The sequence below is a fragment of the Vipera ursinii genome (assembly GCF_947247035.1).
Source record: "Vipera ursinii genome assembly, chromosome: 3".
NCBI classification, from domain to species: domain Eukaryota; kingdom Metazoa; phylum Chordata; class Lepidosauria; order Squamata; family Viperidae; genus Vipera; species Vipera ursinii.
In genome coordinates, this window is record NC_139516.1 from 24,263,944 (window position 1) to 24,289,984 (window position 26,041).

Here is a 26,041-nt window from a genome sequence, read left to right on the forward strand (position 1 = left end):
AGGGGGATCGAACCCATGCACCCCGCTTCCTGATGTGATGTGGCAGCGTTGCCAAAATTGGCTACCACACCAGTGGGGCAGCGTAAGAGGCTGCAGCAGGATACTGGGAAGCGGGTGCATGGGTCCAATCTCCTTTTGCCTCGTGGCAGCGGCACTGGCAGCTCCTCCACCCCACCCAGCCTGTTTCTCCGGCTCTGCCCCGGCAGATGGAGATGGCAGCGAGGGGCTGGGGGTGTGCGGGGGTTGATGCAGAGCGGCAGCTGTGAGGAGTGTGTGCATGCCAGAGCCTGCCTTCACCCACTGCTGCCCCCACCAGTGCGAGGATGGGCAGCACAGCTTCACTTCCAGAGCTGTTGCCAGCCGGGCCTGGCTATGCAGGGATCACTGCTGCTGCCTCTTTGCTGGACTTTCTCTGCAATGTTGGATTGCAGGAGCTTAATTGCTACTTCTTATCAGCCATAGCCAGGGCATTTTGAATTTCGGTATTTACTTTGAAATTTCAGGTTGAAAAATGTGAAGATCTTGGTTTCTCACCAAGCAAAGTGATAAAAAAATGAAAAAGATTACTGACTTGAGGCCAATGAGTAATACATGAAGTGGGAAATGAACTTAAGTGATAATGTGTTTTCCAGCCTTAAGAGATTTGCATGAATTCAGTAACATTTCCTGAACAAACACTGAAGGTTTTCATCTCCATTTTTAAGTTGAAACTTTTAAAGTTAACATCGATTCTTGTCATGTGGCATATGGTTTTCAGATTAAGAATATGAATATCATTTTCCAATCAGACAAAAACAATCTTTCAAAATATTAATAACTTTGATTCTCCATACAATATTTGTGTAACTTTGACTATATCTACAGGTGAAACTCGAAAAATTGGAATATCGTGCAAAAGTTCATTTATTTCAGTAATGCAACTTAAAAGGGGAAACTAATATATGAGATAGACTCATTACATGCAAAGCAAGATAGTTCAAGCCGTGATTTGTCATAATTGTGATGATTATGGTGTACAGCTCATGAAAACCCCAAATCCACAATCTCAGAAAATTAGAATATTACATGCAATCAATAAAAGATTGGAGTGTACATAGAACAATATTGGACCTCTGAAAAGTATAAGCATGCATATGCACTCAGTACTTGATTTGGGCCCCTTTTGCAGCAATTACTGCCTCAATGCGGCATGGCATGGAAGCTATCAGCCTGTGGCACTGCTGAGGTGTTATGGAAGACCAGGATGCTTCAATAGCGGCCTTCAGCTCTTCTGCATTGTTCGGTCTCATGTCTCTCATCTTTCTCTTGGCAATGCCCCATAGATTCTCTATGGGGTTCAGGTCAGGCAAGTTTGCTGGCCAATCAAGCACAGTAATCCCACGGTCATTGAACCAGGTTTTGGTGCTTTTGGCAGTGTGGGCAGGTGCCAAGTCCTGCTGGAAAATGAAGTCAGCATCCCCATAAAACTCGTCTGTGGAAGGAAGCATGAAGTGCTCCAAAATCTCCTGGTAGACGGCTGCCTCAGTCCACTCCTTGTGAAAGTCCCCAACACTTTTGAACGGTCTTTTCCTGACAAACCTCTCCAGGCTGCGGTCATCCCTGCTGCTTGTGCACCTTTTTCTTCCACACTTTTCCCTTCCACATAACTTTCTATTAATGTGCTTTGATACAGCACTTTGGGAACATCCAACTTCTTTTGCAATTACCTTTTGAGGCTTTCCCTCCTTATGGAGGGTATCAGTGATGGTTTTCTGCACAACTGTCAGGTCAGCAGTCTTCCCCATGATTATGATTCCTACTGAACCAGACTGAGAGACCATTTAAAGGCTCAGGAACCCTTTGCAGGTGTTATGGCTTAATTAGCTGATTAGAGTGGGACCCTTTGAGCCTAGAATATTGCACCTTTTCACAATATTCTAATTTTCTGAGATTGTGGATATGGGGTTTTCATGAGCTGTAAGCCATAATCATCACAATTATGACAAATCACGGCTTGAACTATCTTGCTTTGAATGTAATGAGTCTATCTCATATATTAGTTTCCCCTTTTAAGTTGCATTAGTTAAATAAATGAACTTTTGCACAATATTCTAATTTTTCAAGTTTCACCTGTATATGCATAGTCAAGGTCTGTTAGGTATTGTTGCTGTAAATAGCATGCAATCAGGAGTGTGAAAACTGCTTTTTTTCAAGGCTATCTGCCATTAAATCATGTTTAAAGAGCACAGTTCATACCTGGGATTCCATTAGAGCAATATATAATAGGAATTCTTCTGCCACCTACAATTAATGTTTGAAAGGTAAAACAAAGGAAAATAACTTTGGTTCACCTGCCTTTTTCCAAAACAAGTATTAGGAGTTTAGAAATTATGTAAATTCTGCCAAACTTGTTACAATAAACATTTTAAAAGTGTGTTTAACTTGCCCAACTTACTATAGTTTTGAAGAACGGACCCTATATATTTTTTCTTGTTTATGTCGACCCCAGCTATTCCAATTTCTGCTGAATGTTCCCCTCTTAATTACCAATACCTAAGAAACAATGAAGAGATTGTTAATAGTAAAGTACACTTACATGGACAAATGGCAGTCCAAAGGATAGTGTGAGCCTTCAGATTGGTTTGGGAGTAAATTTTGGATCAGATCCTAAGACTACTACTTCTTCAAAACAGTAGCATATGCTTTTTAATAAGTATTTTGCCCGACATATAGTTTTAACCTTTGGCACCATTCAAATACAGTTGCACATTCACCATTGAAAATTTTGCCTTCCCCAGAAAGACAGTGACCTTCACCTATCTGTCCTGTAAGAGCTTTGCTGGAGTAAGTAAAAAAAAAACAATCTAACACAATGTTTGGTTCCTCTAAAAGTCAGGTGCTATTATTTGCAAAACACAGGTGTTAGACGAAAAAAACCTCAATGCTTTAGATTTAAAATATGTGAATCTGCATCAAGTGTTACCTTTTATTATTTCCAAAACAACAGTATGTTAAAAAGAATCTATGCAAAGGGGCTCAGAATGCTATCCAGCTAACCAGCAGTGAGATGACTCTCCCCAAATGGAAAAGAATGAGACTATGGGGTAAATGTGGTATGATGAGAGAAGCTGGCAAAAGAAATATGGGTTATAATCAGTGCTTTTTTTGTAAAAGAAAAAGGTGCCGGAACTCACACATGTCATACAATCCGCCTTGCCTACCATACAAGGTTCCATCCAAAAAAGGTGCCGGAACTCCGTTCTGAGCGTTCTATGAGGAAAAAAACCCTGGTTATAAGTGCTTTGGGATTGTGGGAAAAACATTCCAGAAAAAGAATCCTAAATTCCCATTAGGAAAGGCTGCCAAATGCCCCACCCTAAGCCCTTTTCCTGGTCATGTGATCCAGAGCAAAGCACATCCAGCTTGTTCTATGCTTCCCAGTGCACACATAATACCCAAGCACAGAGAGATGTAGCACAAGGGGAAAACAAAAACACAGACAAAATACACTACTTCATTGCACAGGGGGAAAGGGCCTCTTATGACCACTGTTGGTAAAGGGATTGGAAAGAATTTAAAAACCCATGCCCTGCATTTTCTTTAATATTTTTAATAATAATAATAATAATAATAATAATAATAATAATAATAATAATAATAATAATAATAATAATAATAATCATCATCATCATCATCATCATCATCATCATCATCATCATCCCACAGAAATTACAAAAGGATCTGGCCTGTTCTGTTCAGAAGATGGAAATAAAAAATATCCACTGACTTGTCCAACAAAAACCAAAATACATGACAATGAGCAATAGTTTTCTGCAGCTCAGCTACCATGCTAGGCGTATGCAGTATCTTCATCCCATAGAACTATTGGCATCATGTAATTAATTCCCCAACTTTGAGAGATGGACATGTAGATTTGGAGTGGAGGATCAGATACCAGGGTCAGGAAATAGAACCAGTTCTTGATCTCACCATCCTTAGGAAGTGGCATTTCTGTACCACTACAAAGCTATAAATTGAAATAATATCTTATATTGAATTCTCCCATTCCTACAGCAAAGAAAAAAGGTGAAATCCTTTGCTTAAATATCAGGAATAAATCATATTTCCTGGCCATCAATCAAAAATCATTTTGGGGAAGAGGATTAGGCACAGGTCAGAGGGAATGGAGCACACAAGGATTAAGTGGAGAGATGATGCAAAGGAAATGGATTGCACAGAAAAGATTCCGGGGGTAAATGGAGAATATAATAATAATAATAATAATTTTATTTGTATACCGCCCTTCTCCCGTAGGACTCAGGGCGGTGAACAGGGCAAACATATAAAAATACAAAGATACAAAAGTTAAAAAAGAATTAAACACAATGCCCAAGCTAAAACAATAAATTAATTAATTAAAAACAACAATAAAATCCCAACCCATCCCCTATCAGGCCAGGCCAGCTTGTTCGAACAAATAAGTCTTCAGATCGCGTTGGAAGGAGCGAAGGTCGGACGCCATCCGGAGCTCAACCGGCAACCGATTCCATAAATCCGGGGCGCCCACAGAGAAGGACCTCCCCCTGGGGGCCACCAGACGACATTCTCTGACCAGTGGCACCCTGAGGAGGAGGAGAATATGGGGAGAGAGTTTCTTGCTTGTGAAAACATATTAAATTATTCTGTTTTAGCACAAAGTGAGAGTAATATATTGGCCATTTCTGTTAAAATCACTTGCTTAATGTCTGATCACCTGCTTAATGTCTGACCTACTTTACTGTGTTATGTAATGGTTGCTGTTACTGAGCCAGACCTGCTGTCTCCAGGCTGATAATTAGGTTTGGGGTTGGAAACTACTACTTTAAACCTATTGGTCACTGCCTAGAGGCCAACCGTATAAATAGCTGCGCAGCAGCCATTAGCTTGCTTCTGTTCTGAGTTAATAAATTTGCTCGCTGTTTAAACATCTTGTCTCGCTTAATGCCTAAAGAACCAAAGACTTAACAGTGGCGATGAAGATGGGATGTGCTGCTTCATCACAAGAGTCTGAAGTCACTAGGGGGTGAGGCCAGCACAAATCCTGGCAGGGACCACGTTTCCCCCCCCCCGGTCTGCCAGCAAGACACGCTGGAGACACTGCGCCCTAAAGATCTGTCCGAGGGCCTACGCAGAAGCCAGCAGCACAAGACAACGCAAGCAACAAGAAATGCAAGCAACTCACAATGGCAAAAGTGGGGAAACTCAAAGAGTTCAACATCACACACCCAGAGAGATGGACGTCCTACATTTCCCGCATCAAAAATTACCTCTGCACCAACCAGGTCAGTGAAGATGGGCTGAAGGCCATGACCTTCCTCTGCGTGTGTGGCCCAGCCACCTTCGACATTGCCAAGAATCTGGTCACACTGATGCCACTCGAGTCTGTCACCTACGTGGACTTGAAGAAAAAGCTCCAAGACCACTTCAAGCCCAAATTATCTGTCATAGCGTGGAGGCACGCTTTTGAGCAACAGGAGCAAAAGCCCGGTGAGACAGCCACAGAATTCATCACCACTCTTCATCAAGCATCCCGACTCTGCAATTTCACAGATCTGGAGGAGAGACTAAGAGACCGCTAAGTGGACTTCGGAACAGAAAGCTCCAACAAAAACTGTTCGCCAAGGAGACTCTCGCTACAAGAGGCCTTGAAGGAGGTCATGGCGGTCGAAGCCGCTGGACGAGCCATTAAAGCACTGCTGCCCTCCAAAAGCACTTCAAGCACCAAAGCCATCCACCATGAGGATGCCAAACAGATGGAAGACACCTACTTTATGAGGTTGACAAGCTACAGAAGCACCAGGAGAAGGGACCGCAGCCAGTTGACAAGCCAGTTCTGTTCCTTAGATGTATGGGCTATGGAGACCGCCATCAATGCATGGAATGCCAATTCTGAACAGCAACGTGCCAGGCGTGTGGCAAACCAGGCCACATCGCCGCCCTCTGCCGAGGTTGCTAGAGGGACCGTCAGCAGGAAGACTCATTCAGGAGAGGTACTGGGGCTCCGGGGCAACACCAAGTAAGGTTCTGCTCCAGCCGGAGGAGCATGTTCTGCACTGGTGCCCACTACCCACTTAAACAGAAGCTTCGACTTCAAATCAAGCTTCAGGGAGTTCCATGCAAAATGGAACTGGACACAGGCTCAGCCATGTCCATCATCTCCATAGGAACCTTCCAGCACATATGCAACCACAGCAACAGAGGGGTCAAACTTTGGTCATCTAACCTTCTGCTCACAGACTTCCAAAACTCCCAAGTGGTGGTCAAGGGCAAAGCCACACTTCTGGTGAATTTCAAGGGGTTTACAGGCCCACTAGTTGTTGTAGTGGTGGAAAGCCAACACATGAGCCTCATAGGGCTCGATTGGTTTGATGCATTGGGCATCCAAGAAACCGGCATTCACCGAACACAGTCAGCAGACTTGTCTTCAGTCTGCCAAGAGTTCACGGATGTTTTCAGTTCAAGCCTAGGAGAGTATAAGGGCCCTCCAATAGCTTTCAAGCTTGATCCCCTGCTAACGCCAATCCAGGTCAAGCCTTGTCGAGTGCCTTTTGCTTTAAAGCCCAAAATCGATGCAGAGCTGGACAAGCTGGTCAGTCAGGGGGTATTGCAGCCTGTAGATAGAGGGGTGTGGGAGACCCCCATTGTAATGCCACTTAAGGCCAATGGAGAAGTACACATATATGCTGACTAAAAGTGCACCATTAACCAGGCACTTCAACAGCACACATACCCGGTGCCAGTTGTCAGCCATATTTTGGTGTCTTTGCAAGGAGGCCGTGTGTTCGCCAAATTAGATTTGGCACAGGCCTATCAACAGATGCTGGTGGACGAGGCCATGGCAGCCGCCCAAACCATTGTTACCCATTAGGGGGCCTTCAAGGTCTAGTGCCCACAGTTTGGGGTGAGTGTAGCCCCAGGGATTTTCCAGGGGATAATGGAGCGCATGCTCAAGGGCATTCCAGGGGCCTGCCCCTACTTTGATAATGTACTCATCGCTGGGGAGTCTACAGAAGTTCTGGATGAAGAGGTTAGAGCTGTCCTTCAGTGGTTCCGCACAGCGGGACTTAAATTAAAAAAAAGAAAAGTGCAAGATTGGGGTAGAGTCAACTAAATTCCTTGGGTTTCACATCAATGCCAATGGCATTCATGCTGTGGATTCAAAGCTGAAAGCAATTCAGCAGGCCCCAAGCCCTAGGTCCAAACAGGAGCTTCAAGCATTCTTAGGCCTTCTTAATTTTTATCATGCATTCCTCCCACATAAGGCCGCAGTGGCAGATCCTTTACCCAGGCTCTTAGACAAAAAGGTTCAGTGGCAGTGGGCAGTGTCCACGAAAGTAGTTTCCAGGCAGTCAAATCACTGCTGTCCTCAAACTCGGTGCTCACTCATTTTAACGAAAAGCTGCCAGTCTGCATCATGTATGATGCATCCCCATATAGGGCTGGGGCTGTGTTGAGCCATTTGTTGGCTGATGGGAAACAGTTTCCCATTGCTTATTATTCGAGGACCCTGTCATCTGCAGAGCGCAATTACATGCAGATTGACAAGGAGGCCTTGGCCATTGTGGCCGTGGTTAAAAAGTTCCATGACTATTTATATGGCCACCAATTCATGGTCTTTACAGACCACAAGCCACTTCTAGGGTTGTTCACTACGAACAGGCAGACACCTCAGATTCTGTCTCCTCGAATGCTGAAGTGGTCTATATTCCTTTCAGCCTACAGCTACAGGCTGATTCACAAACCAGGCAAAGAAATGGGCCATGCAGATGGCCTTAGCAGATTGCCCTTGCCACATGTGCAGCCAGATCCGGCCCCAGCTGTACACATCTTAGCTATACAGGACTTGCCAGAGTCTCCTCTCCATGCCAGAAATGTAGCTGCTGAGACAGCAGCTGACAAAACACTTAGCCGCATGCTAACTTGGGTTCACACCGGATGGGTGGACAAATGTCCAGGGTCAGAATTTCAAAGTTTTTTCATGAGGAAAGATGAGCTTTCAGTTCATAAAGGGTGCATTCTTTGGGGAAGTAGAATCATAGTCCCCAGCTCGTTAAGGCCCAGAGTTCTTGAGTCTCTGCATGAAGGCTATCTGGGAATAGTCTGTATGAAGGCACTGGCGAGGAGCTACCTTTGGTGGCCTGGGCTAGATAAAGCTATCAAGGCCCAAGTACATGGGTGCTACACGTGCCAGACCAAAGATGCCATAGACCCCTGTCCACCAATGGGAGGACACTCACACACCGTGGTCAAGAATCCACATCAATTTTGCTGGGCCCTTTCAGGGACAGTTGTTTTTAATAGTGGTCGACAGCCACTCTAAATGGTTAGAGGTTGTACCAATTTCCACTATGACTACTCTTAGGACCATCCAGGTGCTGCGCAGAATATTTGCAACACATGGGCTTCCCGATGTCTTAGTCTCCGACAATAGGGCTCAGTTCACTGCTTCAGAATTCCAGGCCTTCCCCAGGACAAATTTCATAAGGCACGCCACATCAGCTCCCTTTCACCTGTCATTGAACGGTCAAGCGGAACGCATGGTCCGCACAACCAAGGAATCCCTGAAATGAATTGTCACTGGGGATTGGCACCACAGACTGGCCAATTTTCTACTCTGCCAGCACACAACACCCTGCACCGCCACGGGCAAGAGCCCAGCCGAGCTTCATTGGGGCAGGCATTTGGTCACCAAACTGGACAGGCTGCACCCCGACAGAGTCACCTCAGACACTGCGCAGCCAAAGACACCAATAAGCTTACAGGTGGGTGACCGGGTTTGGACCCAGAATTACAGGCAAGGGGCTTTGTGGGTGCCAGCAAAGGTTGTTAAAGTGTCAGGACCATTCTCAAACGAGGTGGTCCTGGAAGATGGGCAAGTCATTCACCGGCACATTGATCATCTGCATTGGCGGCTAGCAGATCAGTCACTGGCTCAGGACTCCCAAGAGGGCCAAACACAGGGCCTGCCTGACAGCGGTCCAACAGAGCAGCTTGCACGCTCTGAAAGAACTCTTGCTCAAAGTGAAGCGGGGATGTCCATAGAAGAGTCTCCTCAGGACACACAGACTGTAGCCGCTGATCAGGACCGGCAAACTGTGCTGAGAAAGAGCCCTGCAGACTTCGCTGCACAATTGGACTTTGGTTTAGGCTGACCGGGACTGGCCAGCTAAAGGGACTCAAGTCACTACGACTTCACCGAACCTCAGAGCCCTGGTCTACCCAGCCTGGCAGGCAAGCAGGTAGACTGGGAGAGCCCTATAACCCCTAGATGTTCTGAACGGTCAAGAAGACCACCTAATTATCTGAAAGATTATGTCAAACAATTGAGAATTTGAGCTATCCAGGGGAAAGGGGTGTAATGTATTGGCCATTTCTGTTAGATTCATTTGCTTAATGTCTGATCACTTGCTTAATGTCTGACCTACTTTTCTGTTATGTAACGGTTGCTGTTACTGAGCCAGACTTGCTGTCTCCAGGCTGATAATTAGGTTTGGGGCAGGAAACTGGTACTTTAAACCTATTGGTCGCTGCCTAGAGGCCAACAGTGGGGATTGTTATCAACCTAAAAATGAGTAACTGCACGATTGATGTTTGGCAACTGTGCAACTGAAATCTGGGTGCTCAAGTCAGAGGTGGGTCCAGAAATTGTAAAACTGGATTTAAATGACTCCACATAGCTTTGGAGCCCTTCATTACCCATTTCTTGTACATCATCAGACACCATCATGTGAACATCCACTTGTCTAAATGCAGATGCACCCCAGAGACAGATTCTCAGAATTTCAACTCTCTGATAAAGTGCTCAGAGATAGATAGAAAATGGAAACTAATTGCTTAAAAATTGTGCTATAAGGAGAAATTCTGTGGTTTTGTGGTTTTTTGCAGAACAGGCTGAACAGCTGAGCTGGGACTTTCCCAAACATAATGGCTGATTACATCACAATCAAGTTATCTGAAAAGGCCTGTGCCAGGCCCTGTTGCCTGGAAAAGCCAGCAGCACCACAGGTGGGATTTTCCTTCTTTCTAGCTAAAGAACTTATATTTAGAAAGCTGCCCACAGATATCACAGTTCACAGTTGTGTCATATTCAAACTGACAAAAGGAAAAGGGAAACTGTAGTGTGTGACATAAGCCAATTGGAAAAATTCCTAATATAGCAAATTAATCTTGCAAACAACAGTATCAAAGCTCTTCTTACGCACAGAGAACCAGGAATTTTTTTTATTATTATTCACCTTCCTGAAAGCTGGGAAATTGCTGAAAAAGCATTATTGCTGGATATTCCTTTTCCCTTCCACAGAGGAATATTACTCAATTTCCTTTTCCCACATTGCCTTGGAGACATTCCTGTTCATAAACCTTGGCATCAGAATTATTTTCTTAAATAATTAAATAATAAATAAAATCATAGAGTATACTGTTTTAAAATAAAAACTTAAATAACCCACAGTTAGTACAATCCATCCCACCATGTCTTATACACAGTATATGCCCTGCATAATGAAGAAATAAAAGAAATACAACTAATGTAAGGAAGGCTTCCCCAACCTGATGCCCTCCAGATGTTTCCAAAAAAAGTAATGTCCTCTATATAGTGTATATTAGGCACAGTCACTAGTCCACTTTTCATTCCCTCAAATACTCTTTGAAAACGACTCACAATCTGCTTCACTTTCAGTAACAAGAACCCAAAAACTTTGCTCATCCTGTGTTATTGCAGGTGTTCTTCTGCAGCAACAATTTGCAGAACAAATGGGCGAAACTGAAAATATTATTAATTTCATACCTGTTCCAAAAACCACTGCTAGCCTTCCTTTAGAGCAGAGGTGGGGGATAATGGCCTTTTATGACCTGTGGACTTCAACTCCCACAATTCCTGAGCCAGCCATGGTGACTCAGGAATTCTGGTAATTGAAGTCCACAGGGCATAAAAGGACCATCATTCCCCATCTCTGCTTTAGAGCTAGGTGGCCAATGTTTTAGGATGTGGGGACCAAATTTAGCTTTCTCACTTTCCAGAGAACTGCAGGAAGCCATCAGTGGCATCACTGGAAGAGATGAGTCCGAACTATTTCTGCACAGTTCCTCATTTTTGTGGGAATAGGAATACGAGGACTCTGAGGTAAATAATTTCCATTCCTTCCCCCCTTAATTGTTCCAACCCACTGAAAAATTGCATAACATGGCTGTGCTTGGGGAGAGTTGTGAGATGGGAATTGTTTCCCTTTCAGAATCTTCTTGCTCCTTTCCCAGCTTTGAAATTCTCAAAGAATATGAAAAACTGGCTGAAATCGAGATCCTGAAAAAAAACTTTGGAGCATTTTCTGATGCACTGAAAAATGGGGATGGAAGAGAGACAGATCTCCCATTCCCAAACCCACCTTTAATTCATAAAACAACAACAAAAAAGCAACACTGCAATTTCAACAATAAAGCTGAAAGGTCATGCCACCTGTGTCTTGCAGGAAATTGCTTGCCTCCAAACTACAGTGTGACAACATTTCCATATGAAAACCAGCTTCAGAGCAATGCCTTTGCAGCTGAGCTAGAAGTAAACCAGTTCATCTGCTAAGGCATGGTTTAAGAGCATGGGTCTTCAAATTTGGCCCTTTTATGACTTGTGAACTTCAACTCCCAGAATTTCTGAGCCAGGCTCACTGGCTGAAAAATTCTGGGAGTTGAAGTCCACAAGTTATAAAAGAGCCAAGTTTGAAGACCTCTGTTTAAGAGCAATGCAAAGCCAATTCAGGGAGAACATAAGTATCCGGTGTGGAATTGTCCTCAGATGACATTCCTCATCACTTCCACCCCTGAAGGTAACAGAATAGGGAAATCTGATATAAATAGTATAAAACAGACATGTCAAACTTGTGATGTCATGTGACATTGCGCAACGTATCAGGACTGTTCTGCCATTGCCAGCAATGGGGTGGGTGCGGCTGGCAGTTTGACACCCCTGGTATAAAACAATTAGGAAATTTAAGGCATGTGGACATTTAAAGGAATATTCAGCCCCAGTAAACCAGAAGAGTGATATGAACTACATTAATCTCCCTCATACAGTACATTGAAAAGACTGCTTTTTCAAAATATTATACTACAGGTACTCCTCGACTTACAAGTTCATTTAATGACCATTCGAAGTTGCAAAAGCACTGAAAAAAGTGACTTATAGCCATTTTTTACTCTAACAACCATTTCAGCATCCCCATGGTCACAGGATCAAAATTTGGGCACTTGGCAACTGACTCATATTTATGACGGTCGCAGCATCTTGGGGGTCATGTGATCCCCTTTTGTGACCTTTTAAGCAAAGTCAATGGGAAAGCCAGATTCACTTAACAATCATGTGATTCACTTAACAACTGTGGCAAGAAGGGTTCTAAAATGGGCCAAAATTCACTTGACAAATCTTTCACTTAGCAATCAAAATTTTCGGCTCAGTTGTAATCATATGTTGAGGACTAGCTATAGTTTATCTAATAGACCACATTGACTGACAGATCACATAATAATTATTTCCATCCCCGTGGAATAGCCATGTTGAAGTCTTGCTCAGGAAGGACTAATACAGCAATGGATACTCTTCAAGCTACCTCAAACATAAGCACTATCAACAGTTTCACCAATCCGATGCTGTGCTAATTTGGAAGCGATGAATTCAATCTGGGAAGCATGAGGTTGGGAAAGAAAAGGAGCAAACCTATTTAAAATGTATGCTGAAATAAATGAATTTCACCCTACCGGTATGTACAGATTGACATATATATATATATATATATAAGTTGTGTTCTATCTTCATGGAAGTCACCATAGCTACAGGTTCACTATCCCCACCCAGTTATTCTAATACACGCATTCTTGTAAGTCTCTAGAGGCTGCTTTAGAGTTCCTCATGTCAGGATCACTTATGTGAAATACACAGGTTTTGTTTTACTTAAGTGAAACCAAACCATTGGAAGAATCACATCTTGTTTCAATTATGCACAGCTGAAGTTGTTGCTCTAGCTTTCATGCTGCCAGATGGCATTCTCCTTATGTACTTGTAAGGACCATATTAAAGCCTATTGTATTGAAGGGAATTAGCCTAGCATGTAGACCAGGGGTGTCAAACTCGCAATGTCACGTGACGTGTCGCGATGTATTGTGACTTTTTTTCCATTGCCAGCAATGGGGTGGGTGTGGTTTCGCCATGATGCATCTGGCCCACGGGCCGGCAGTTTGACAACCCTGAAGAGTGAGCCAGCTTTTTCCTGTTTAGGGACACAATGCTTCTAGAGAAAAGTGAAGCAAGCACTGACTGTGACCCAGACAAAAGTGTTCTCTGACTCCTTCCTTTCTTCCCTCTCTTATCACCCTTTTATCTCTGTTCCAAGTCAAGTTTAGCATGCCTCCGATTAGATCTTCCACAGAGGGTCTCTGAGATTATATCAAGAGCCACAAAGGATTGCATTGTTGAGTCTATTAGACTTGATTAATTTTCTTTTCTATAAATCATTAGCCAAAGAAAATGAAAACTAGAACAAAAGTGGTTGCTTGTTGGGCAAATAAGTCATATTTGGCATGGCTTGTTGCAAATGAGAAGTCTTGATTTGTTCTTTCTTTTATACAACCAGGTAAAATTAACCAGAAATGGATATTTGTGATATTTGAACCTGATTTGGCTGCCTTACATTTCTGTCTCATTTAGTAGCAAAGAAACAGGATTCCATGTTCAGACATCACAATAAGTTACCTTTTCCTAGTTTATTTGCTTGCATGTATAGACAACCTGATACCCAGTACTTATTTTAAGCCCCATCATCCCCAGTCACTATAGATATTGGGAAATGATTGTTGGGATTGCCCCAAATACCTAGAAAATATCAGATGATTTGCTAGATCAAACCAGGCAATTTGGAAATGTTTGATATTTCCCCATATGAAATAACCATGGGCTTTTGCAATTAAGAGAATTTCAGAAGTAGTTTGTGAAAATTCAGCCAGAATTTCACAAACCCATATAAGGTTAACATCATTACAGCACTAATGTTATAAAACATTGGGATAGCATGATGATTATTACCTCAAACAAGACAGGATGAAAATGAAAAAAAAATGTATTAATCTGAAAAAAGTAGGGCACAACCCATACAGAAGTAACCTAGACAAAAGTCTTTTTGTCATATTAATGAGCCCCACCTGCCCAGGGATTTCCAGTCTCTGACTGGGGAAAGCACCCTTCTGTTTGTAATGGATCTGCATATTATTTCTGCTTTGAATATGATAATGAGAGAAGTAGGTGAGGCTAAACAGGTTTTTGAATACAACACGGCATTCAAAGGTTAGACGTATATGAAAAGGATCATATTTATAGTACACATTTCAAGAAGTGAAACCATTTCACAGTTATATAATAGTTATTTTCCTCTTAGCTTTGTGTACATTCCTCTTCTACATTTTGCATCATCTTCCAGAATTCCACCCTATATTTTCTTGTTTCATTCCTTCAGGATTTATTTATACATAGTCTTCACTATTTTACACTGATTAATATATAGCTCACATATGTGTTATTTCTACTTATTCCACCAATGACTAAATTGAGAAGATGCTGGGAGTTAAAATTAACAATATGTGGAATGCCACAGGTTGTCCATATCTAAAGAAATCTCATTGTAAATAACATTACTCATGTGATTCTTCTGAATTTGTTTGGCTTATCTAGACTTCAAGACAATTGGAAATGCAGACAGAAGATTCTGCAATGTAGACAAGAAGTAGGTGGGGGCAAGTAAGTTGTGCCAAACCATTACAATGGTCTAGTTGTTAACTCTTTGTACACCCATCCTGTTGTCAACTTTACCTCATAAATGTGAGTGATACCATAGGACATGGCACACTGCCATGGCAGTCTTAGCAAGGCTCTAAAGTGGATCATCCAGAAGACCTGATTCACTCAACCAGAAAAAGTACATGAAATAATCTGTACAGAAGTTGGAAGAGTCATATTTTCTCTTCCCTTCATCAATAGCATGAGAAAAAATTATTTCCTCATTTTTAACAATCCAAATTACAGGCATGTTACTACAAGCTATGAAAAGCAGCTACAATATTAGAAAAGAAGTTCATATACAAAATAAAACACCCCTGAAAATAATATGTCCCAAATAATTAAAGAGCATTTGGTTAACACTAGTTATGCAATTCTTAAAAATAATTGTTCCAACCAAACCTAGATTATTTACTGTATTAAGAGAATTTGCCACCTAGTGCCAGCAAAGCAACATGACACCAAGATAATTACAAATATTTCAGGGCAGGATTTGCCCATCATAGAGATGAATATATCTAAACAACTGGTTTAATGTGCTTTCATATACTTTTTGAGATGGTAAGTTTGCTAGCACAATTTTCCACCTACATGGTCGGCCTCTTCTCTGCTCAATAACAACGCCAGCAAGTCCTGCTCAAGAGCTTTCTCTAGCAATTATTGTTCTAGCAGACAGGCTAGGATCTTTCTAAAACAACTTGTCTGTCAGGCCCATGTAGCAAGAAATTCTCTAACAGGCAACAAGATTGCTAGAGAAAATGAAAATCTAAGACATCTCTGAAGTGATCTGATGTCAATCCAGCATCACCAACCACGATGCTCAAGAAGGAAAACTGGCAATAACTGAAGAAGGAAATGGTTATTTTTATATATATATATTTGTATACCGCCCTTCTCCCGAAGGACTCAGGGCGGTGAACAGGGCACATAAAAAATACAGAATACAAAAATTAAAAAAGAATTAAATAAGAGCCCAAGCTAAAAACAGTAGAATAATATTAAAAATCCCCAATAAAAACCCCAGCACATCCCCCATCAGGCCAGGCCGGCTTGTTCAAATAGGTAGGTCTTCAGACCGCGTCGGAAGGAGTGAAGGTCAGGTGCCATCCGGAGCTCAACCGGCAGCTGATTCCATAAAGCCGGGGCGCCCACAGAGAAGGCCCTCCCCCTGGGGGCCACCAGCCGACATTCTCTGACTGGAGGCACCCTGAGGAGGCCCTCTCTGTGGGAACGCACAGGGCGGAGGGAAGTTGACGCCGGCAGCAGGTGATCCCCGAGGTACTCCGGACCCATGCCATGTAGGGCCTTAAAAACCATTACCATTGCAGAAACCAACAGGAACTAACTGAACTTTTATTGGGAGAGAAAATGGATAACGCTTTTTCCACATCAGAACACCCTGATGTTAACTGGACTTGAGTGTAGATCGTAGATGAGAAAGAAGATTGTCATGCAACCATGTCCCTAAGGAAGGTTAGTGAAGGTAGAGGAATGTGGATGTGCCGCTTGACATCTAAAATTGATTGAAGAGAAGGATGGAAAAAGACAGAGGTAGTATATGATGGAGAGTGTTTCCAACCAAGAAATTTGTTCTTTTTCCCTTCCAAGCTCACAAAGATTCCAGAATTTCTTGCAAAATATTTTTTAGGATGATACTTATTTATATTCTTCACTTATGAGTTCGGAGTGGCACTGAAATCAGTTTCACAATCCTTATTTTAAGATCACAACAATCCTGTAAAATAATCATGCCTGGGAAACAATGACTTCTTTTAGTTTCCTTCTTGTAAGTTTCAATGTGTAAACATAAAGCACAGAGTAGTGAGAAAATAAAAGAGTAAAGGCTGTTCAGCAATCAAAATAAAAAAGCAATTCACAGCACCAAATGCAACATATGACTTCGTTATTTCCTTTAAACTCAGACATAACCATTCTCAGACAAGACTTTGCATATATCAATTAGCCTTCATTATGGATGTCCTCTATTTACTTATATCATTTTTGTTTCTCAATAGAATTTGAGCTTCATTCAGTAAGACTGACCACGGTTTAATCCCAGAATCTATGATTACTCCATAGGTTTAGTCTCGACTTTGTGCCTTGAGTAGAAAAGAATGAGGTGCTCCTAACTTGCCATCTCCAATGCAAGAGGGTTACTTTGCTTTTGTCTCTTTACTAAAAATGCCCATGAAAGAGTTGCCTTGGCTTATGCAAGAACTACTGAATGTCATTGACTGTATTATAGAATGGCCTCAAAGGGTTACTTCCATTAAAGCTTTGATAAACATGCCTTTTCAAAAGGTTTGCACAGCCATCACTGCAGTAATCAACCTCTATTCAAAAAAATATGGATCTAAAAATTATTGCCCCATGGCATTTTTTTCTGGCTTGGCCTCCAGAACAAGGCTGGCAGTGTCTCTGTCCTCCAATAAGGATAGTGATTGTTGCTGCTGCTGCTGCTGCTGCCATGGGTAGCAAGAATTGCTCTAAATAGGTTGTAGCCAGGCTGTAAACATCTCTTAAAGGTAAAGACTGCAGGCCCTTGCTGCTACAGATACCAAAAAGAAGGGGAAGTAAATAGTATGGGACTTGTCCCACCTGTGGAGACTTATCAGTATGTAGGGGCAGACACTGTAGTTCATTGATAGCTGGCCCAAGAAAGTTGACAGAGTAGACTGTGGGCAGCAGCTCCAGAGTCTCAAGTGAGTGCAAGTCCCGTCATGTATTTACAGCTGAACTGGGAGAGCCATTGCCAGTGCAGCCCCTCCCTGCAGGAGCTACTGATGTGAGCTTACAAGCTCAGACAGTTGCTGATGTGGGTCATATTTGTTCTGTTTTTGTGCAGAAATGGGAATATTGTCTTTTGTGAAGTTAACACTTCCCTGACACATAAATTGAAAACTAAACAGTCTTGTGACTCAGAATGTTCATATAAGAGGTTTTCTTCCATTTTCCATTCTGAGCAACCTTGGTCTAGTTTTAGTTCACCTCAGCAGCCAGCTGCTCCAAGATGGAAGTCTTGATGTTAGGACACATCTTAAACAGTAATTAGGCTATCTTGAAGGCAAGGTAAAGAAGTATATGAATGGACCCGGTGTCCAGATAAAACTACCTGCTTGTTTAGCCTTAGGGTTTATTTTACTTATTCAATTCACTTTATGTCCCATTTTCATGAGCTGAGAGCATGTAGGAAAGTTTCAACTGTTGAAGGACAACTTCAAAGCTTTCCTTTCTTGTAGCTCTTTATTTTTAAATCAGACAGCACTTTAAGTAGAGGATACTTTCAAACAAAGAAGTGTCCTTCATAAAGGAGGGCCTATTTCACAAGACCATAGTAACAACTGTTTACTTTTCTTAAGAATTTTCAAAGAAAGATTAGAAAAACCACCAATCTGGCAGCCAAGTTTCTCATATCTTCAAAGATAAATGCCACTGTCGCTTCCAAGAAAACACACCCAGGTTTGCAGATTCAGAAATTGTCTTTTTAGTTAATTCTTTGGAAGGAACTGGACCCATTTCATGACGGTCAGCAAAAACAAGCTTGTTTTCTGATAACACATTTCATCAATCAGCGCACATGGTTGTTTTTGGTCTGTCTCATGGAGGTTGATTCATCTGTCTTATGATTCAGATAATAAGATTTCTAGTACTCTTGATTTTGAAACTTCTTCCTCCTTCCTTCTTTTCTTCATCTCCTTTGTTTCATCATAGAGCCTGGTTACGAATGGGTGAGTGTAGATCTTTTTTAACTCACAATGTTTTCCAAACTTCCTTGCTTCTCTTAATAATGGAAAATGACATGAGGTTAACTGGAATGGGGAAAACAACCTAGGAAACAAACATATGAAGAACTAATGAGAAGAAAACGGGTGTTGTTTTCATATTTGTTTTCACAAATACAATGAGGGTAGCATAGGATAGCCTTTTCCAGTTGGATTTCTTCCAGATATATTCTTGCCTCCAGGCAGCTGGAGGATAGCAAGCAAGGGAAAGCAGCCATAGATATTTAAAAGTACTATAGTTCTGTGTTCCAATCAACATGTTATTTTTATCTCTGCACAGCACAACACTTGTTGTAAAATATTGGGGGTGGTACACTAGACAATCCTGAAAGAAGAATCAAAGAATTTGTATAGAATCTTGTAGTTGAATAAATGCTATTATTTTCTGAAGAGTGTCATTTGATTAGCAATACAAGCCCATGTATTCCTGCATTAAAACAGACTGATAAGTAAGAATATGGCATTATTTCTGGTTACGGTACATACAGATCTGCATTGTTTATTTGCAACAATTAAGTTATTTGGCACTGCTTTTATTCTGGGAAGGTGTTTTTTTTTTGGATATCCAATCTTAGGTACAACTCAGGATTTTCTGATATTCTCCCATCCAACGACCAAAAAAATCCTATCCTGTTTAGATTTTCTAGATTAGCATATTTCTAAAGTGCTATACTTGGCATTACTGTATGCTATAGCTATTTAGTCATTTTGAATTTCACAGCAGCTCACGGGAGCGGGGTTAGGTATTCTAATACAAAATTTAGGAGGGATTGCATTAATTGACCTCCCCTATCGAGTATGAAGAAGAGGTTTAAGTTTCTCTCTTTACATCTTCGACTTGGAAAACGACAACCCAAAGAAATAAGTTATTTATTGCACAATGCGAACGTGACGGACGGACGAAACGGTACGGTTGACTCAGCACTGGGTAATTCCGACCACTTCAGAGTTCCCTAGGAAGTGATGCTTCTGGAGCTAAGATTCAGGCAATGCCTCAAGACATGCTTGAAATGGAAACACTTGTACTTTTGGAAAAAACATTTAAACGTTTTATTAGCACCGTAACACGAACCCTAACCATTAGCACTGTTTTGATGAACTCACTGGAAATTAAAACCAGTCCACTTTTCTTTTTAATGAGCATCTCTTTTCCTCTTTGAAAAATATCGAAGGCTGTTTTACAGAAAGTTAAGGTTTCAGCATATTATGAAAGTTAGTAAATGTACAGCTGTATTAAATGAATTAGAGCAGAGGCTCACACCCCCTGGGTGTGCGAAAACTTGGATTTAGGAGTTTCAAAATTATAGTGTATAATATGCATAACCAGGTATTAATTTTGTAAAGTGTGCGAAAATATATCAGAAGCATTCTAGGGCTGCGGCGTATAGAAAAGGTTGGGAACCGCTGAATTAGAGAAAACTATGTTCCCTTAATTCTAAAAGCATTTCTAGAAAAATATACAATGATTTAGATTTATTTTTTTTTTTAAAGTATTCTCTAACTTTTATCTCTACGGCTCAGGGAGAACATAGACGCCACAGGCCGCACGTTTCCTGTGTTTAATGTCACTTCCTTTTACCTTTCTAGGCGCGCGGGGTTGTTTCCATGGCTCCTCAGAGGGACGAGGTTGTCTCAATGGTCCTTCTAGGCGATTGGAGGCCGCGTGACTCGATGGTTCGAGGAAAGCAGTCAGCTGCGGAGACGGGCCTGGCGGTGGACGAGAGGAGCCTGTACTGTCGTGGCTTCTCGGTCTGGTAGAAGAGACGGAGCGAGTTAGCGGGGGACCGGCGAGGGAATGCGAAGGGTAAATCGGAAGGATTTGGGGGAATTACGGATTTGCCGCTCGATTGGGAGCGGTGGTCGTGAGAAGGGGGTCGGATGGGCGTCTTTAGGATGGTGGTCTTTCTTTCGTTTCCTTCCCTTGACAGAAAACCAGCAGGGATGCTTTCTCCCATCAGGATCTACAACAGTGGAGGGTTTTTTTTTCCTTTTCTTTTTTCTTTTGTAAAGACACCGGAAACTACTTGCTTTTTTTTTTTTGGTCTTTTCTTTTAAAGGTCCACTTTTGTACCACCCGCGAAGCCTCAATGCGATTTGTTGTGTGTGAACTCAGCCAATTATGGTTTAGGTGACTTGTGAGTCCAGTCATTTGTGGTTTGTTGCATAAACAATGGGTAAATCATTCATGACTTACAATTTATACATCGAGCCAATTCATGGAGCAAGCCCTTCACCTAGCATCTTTCAAGCTTAGTATCTGTTGATGGTGAAAAGGTTGCCCTGACTGTAGAATTGAAGTTTATCAGTCTTTTGACTCTCTCGCTAACATATATAATGGTGACTGGTTTCTACATCAGACTATATTATGTGATTGTTTGGGGCTTAAAATAGTGTAGGAATCCAGTCACTGTGATTGGCAGTCTATGTTTTTTGCCTTCATTGTTTATGAACTCAATTATTGTAACTTGTAACAATCCAAATACCTAAATATATCCATCACTTAAAATAATATGTGAGACACCACCAACTGATGCAGCTTTCAAAGTGCATGTTCAGTCTCAAAATTTGGACCTAACAAATGCTGATCTCTGAAAAGGTATATAATGATGTTTGGTTTAATTAACTGGTGGAGCAGCTTGCCTTCAGAAGTTGTAGGTGCTTCATCATTGGTAGAGACTGGACAGTCACTTGTCTGAAATGGTGCTATAGGGTATCCTACTTGAGCAGTGGGCTGAACTAAAAGATCTCCGAGGTCCCCTCCAGCTCTATTCTGACTGACTGATTGGTTTTCTGTTATATTCCACAGACATAGAGTGAGCTACTGTGTATTTTCCTGTATAAAGAAGGGCTTAGTACAGGGGTGTCAAACTGCCAGCCCGTGGACCGGTTTCATCATACCAAAGCCGCACCTACCCCATTGCTGGCAATGCAAAAAGAGTCGTGATAGGTTGTGACATGTCACGTGACGTGTTTGACATCCGTGGCTTAGTATCTGAGAGTATAAATTATGAATTACCATGTCAAACACTTGTTGGATGGTCAATAATCAAACCCAAGCACTCAGGTAGTTATTGATTTATGACCACAATGGAACCTATCAATTATAATCATAAATCATGATGGTCATAAAGCAGATAATGTGACCACACCCAATTTTACCACTTTTTTGCAGCAGTTATTAAGCAAATGCTAAAATTGTTGAGCTAATATCCTGGTTCTTAAACAAACCCATTGCTCACTATGGCACCTTTTTTGTGGACACTCAGAAGTAAATTTAATAAATTCAATTAAATTCAAATTCAAATGGCAGTTTCTGACAAAAATGCAAATTGCAGTCATGTGACCAAATGGTTTTGCAAACAATCGTAAATGCAGGCCAGTTGCCAAGCACCTGAAGTGTAGTCACATGACTATGGGGGAGGAGGCCATAAATAGCATTTCTGGGTCTGTTGTAACTTGGAATGGTCACCAAGTGACCTGTTGTAAGGTGACAACTGTGTAACAGTGAGACCTTCTTCATAGGAAATCTATGATAGTTGGGAGAAAGAGCATGGCTAAGTTCAGTTAAACACTTCACAAAGGATGTACTTTTGAGTAGATAGAAAAAATGTTTGCAATGTAATGTACTTATCTACAAGTCTCATTAAGTGCATCTGAACATTGCTGAACAAATATTCAGTTGTTATTTTACAAAATTAAATAGGTCCAATGTCAGAAGGATGCAATGAAGTCCTTTACCAGTCAATGCAGAAATGGAAATCAACCTACTTACATTGCACTGGGTTGCAAATTAAATCCTAAATTATGATATTTTTAGGGTGTGTGTTTCATAGATATTATAAATTTCTGAGAGGAATAAGACTATTAACTGATACTAGTCATGAAGGAGCCGTGACTAATATGTGCTCAGTCTGTTTTTTTACAGTGGAATGTCAGTAATAGAAGCAGAATGTTGTATTTGCTGGATCTTTTTCATGGTCAAGAAAGCCAATTTTTCCATTGTTTGAAGAACAGCATCCATTTGAAACCATTTTTCTTCTGAATTTTCTAATGATGTTTTATTCATGTTGAATATATTTCATCTCAAATCTTAAAAGAGTTAGATTGAATAATATATACAAATATAATTCTGCAGTGCCTCCTCTGAAATAATCAGAGTGCATACTAGTTCCATTTTATTTATCCCCTTTAACCAGATATGAGAAATTTCATTTATTGTAACCTGTCTAATAACTTTCCTGTGCCATGCTTGGGTCAGTGACCTCACTTTAGGAAGCTGTTAGTAACACTGGTAGTATTGTAATTGGAAAAAGATGCAATACAATTCTTGGATTTTGGAGAAGAGGTACATTAGAAGGCCTTCTTTTTGTAGGATTTAGTTGGAATGACACAAATTATTTTTTCTTTCAGGTACTGATGGAATCACTCTGCATTCTCTAGACAGTGACCCGAGGAATTTATGTTTTAAGACATCTGTGGATTATTTATATATGTCTATGCAGCCTCTGGGCTGTTGCTTCAGGAATGGCTCCCCAGTTCCGCAGTTATGTTTGGGATCCTGCTCTTATCGTTTCCCAGATTATGCTCATGCAAGCAATTTATTATAGCAGTCTGGGGCTTTGGTTGGCTCTAGTAGACAGTCTGGTACAGAGCAACCCTTCACTGGACCAGATTTTCAGTTATGAGGTAGGTAATTATGTTTTCAGTATGTCAGAAACAAATTTTGACAAAGAAGGCAGTAGAAGATCTTTAGGAGGAATACTGAAAGCTAATGTGTAACTTCATGGATTACTTCTCATATAATTTACATTTAAATTTAACGCACAGTATGGCAAAGGTTAATTTGCACTGTTTCAAATTACTGCCTTTATTATATCAGTATTAAAATGAGTTTGATTAGTTGTCCAGATGTTGCCTCTTGAACTATAGAGCTGATGTAACATCATTGAAGCTGATAGATCTTAGCTGGTTTACAGTTTATTGCAATGGCTATGTTTCTTTGTACCTGTACAGGATTTGGGATTTGCCACCTCTCCAGGGAGACTTTCCACAATGGCATTTATCCTGAATGCACTCACCTGGTAAGTCGGGCTGTTCTTCTTCTGACATCCTCAAACCAAACAACTTTAGAGTGGTGAGATGCCTCTTGATAAAAACAGAAGCATTCAGATTATCAGTGCTATAAAATTGAAGGCCAGACTAAAGAAGGTTGGGACTAGGCATTTAATATGATTAGCTAAGTAGCCCAAAATATCTGACTGCCAGGTGGGCAGATGGAGCTACTGAAGCAATGGCTGAAAGACCAGGCTGGGAACACAGTGTCCAGCGGAAAATCTACCTATGTAATTCCTAATAGTAGACACTGAGTTGATAATACATAATGAAATCAGGTTGGTTGAACTGCTCAAATCCTATGGAGAGATCATGAAGAGGAGTCTAGAGAAAAAGTATTGAAGTAGAGCTATTCAGAAAGATGAAGCTGAGGCTGATAAATTATAAGCCAAATAATGGTAATATCTAATGCAAAAAATAGGAAAGAAAGAAACTAGAGTTGTTTCTCATGTAATGAAGAAAAGGAAAGAATTTCAATAGGGAGAATATCCAAGAAAAATGTGCTTAACAGTTACAATTTTAGAAAGGAAAAACACTTAGTTTTAATTACCCATATTTTCCTTGACTTACAGCCACTCATTTAGTGACATTTGAAATTACAATGCCAGTGGAAAAAAAATGACTTAGGACCATTTTTCACATGACCACTGCAGCAACCCCATGGACAGCTGATCAGAATTTGGGCACTTGGCAACTGGCATGTATTTATGACAGTTGCATTGTTCCATTGTCATATGATCACTATTCGTAACTTTTCCAACGTACTTCTCAAAAACCAAGGGGGTGAAGCCACATTTGCTTAATGACAGCATGATTCACTTAACAACTGCAATGATTTGCTTAACAACTTGCAAAAAAGGTCATAAAATGGGGGAAAAATTCACTTAACTGCCTTGCTTAGCAATGGAAATGTTTGGCTTAGTTGTGGTTGTAAGTCAAGGACTACCAGTATATAATTACCCTTCTAGACTTTGGAGACTGGTTTAAGAAAAGGCATACGTATAAAATAGAACAGTTAGGAATCTTTTATTTATGAAAATTTCACTTTATTTTCAGCGACCAATTTTTTAAAAGGATCAAAAATTGCTGAAATATAAAAATAATATAAAATGTTTATCTTCGGAGTCTAAAGTTTCCTTTAATTTCTTTGCTTTCTCACATAGCTTGGATAAAGATTTAAATGAAAAGTGCTTCCATGAGATATGTCTTACATAGCTTAAAATAGAATGTTGAAGTATCTTAAGATTTGACATAATTCTTTTCTTTTCTTCTGCAGTGCCATTGGTTTATTGTATTTTATTCGACGAGGAAAGCAATGCTTGGATTTCACAGCCACCGTTCATTTTTTTCACCTTTTGGGCTGCTGGATTTACAATGGATATTTTCCGACAGCTTTGACCTGGTGGCTTGTACATACGGTGTGCACAGCACTCATGGCTGTGATTGGGGAATACCTCTGTATGAGGACAGAACTGAAAGAAATCCCATTAAATTCAGCCCCCAAATCCAGTGTATAGGCCATCAGAGACACTGTGTTTCTCCGTCAGTATCAGCATCTTGGTGCTAGTTTGTGAAATGTGGAAATGCAACTGAAGAAATCCAGAGGGCCTTAAAATATATTAGCTGGGAGACTGACATACTTTGCTAGGCCAAGATGAATATAGTTTTTACATAACTCATTTTTATTACTATGCAGACATGCCCAATTTGCCAAAGTGACATAGATCAGACTCGAGTGTCGGATAAAATGCATAAAAGACATGGGAAATGGACTGATTTTGAGAAGCAAGCAGTGAGTTGTGATGATCACGGTTTCCCTTCTCTATAGGGTGAACATCAGTTGACTAGTGAAGGCCAACAATTGCACAATAGACACTTTGTTCCCTTTTATCCCTTATATATCTGATACTTACTTCCACTTTTTGAATTAAAAGATCAAGGAGATCAAACAATGCAGAAAGGCACAGTACTATTATTCGCTTGGCTGCTCAGATTCCAGAAAGTGTATTAACAGCAAAAAGTGACTGTATTTATTTGACTGAAGAAATTACTATTTTATTTAATAAAGACTTCAACTTTCCATTGAAGCTTTACAGTGTATTGATCAGGCTAGTTTATATTACTAATATGACAGTAGAAATGAAAAAAATATCAGTCTGGAATACAATTCAGGAAACAGTGGCTTAGACACTTTTAAACTATTGGCTTCAAAAAGGTGAACAAGGATTTAAACCACTCTTGTTTACAATGTGTGGCATAGAGAGGTAACTGCCCCTGGTCACATACTCCAAGACTCGGGATAGTTCAAATGAGCTCT

General features: G+C 41.0%; 2 protein-coding genes across 2 annotated transcripts in view; both read left to right on the forward strand.

Annotated features, from left to right (window-relative positions):
- The window catches only part of LOC310638086 (uncharacterized protein), an 880,437-nt gene that overhangs the window by 819,805 nt on the left and 34,591 nt on the right, over positions 1-26,041 (forward strand). The gene's annotated exons all lie outside the window — the stretch shown is intronic.
- SYS1 (SYS1 golgi trafficking protein) lies at positions 20,166-25,804 on the forward strand. Its single transcript, XM_083358840.1, has 4 exons — positions 20,166-20,416; positions 23,023-23,298; positions 23,626-23,693; positions 25,001-25,804. Exons 2-4 carry the CDS (start codon positions 23,137-23,139, stop codon positions 25,239-25,241), a joined length of 471 nt encoding a protein of 156 aa, XP_083214966.1. The 5' UTR covers positions 20,166-20,416; positions 23,023-23,136; the 3' UTR covers positions 25,242-25,804.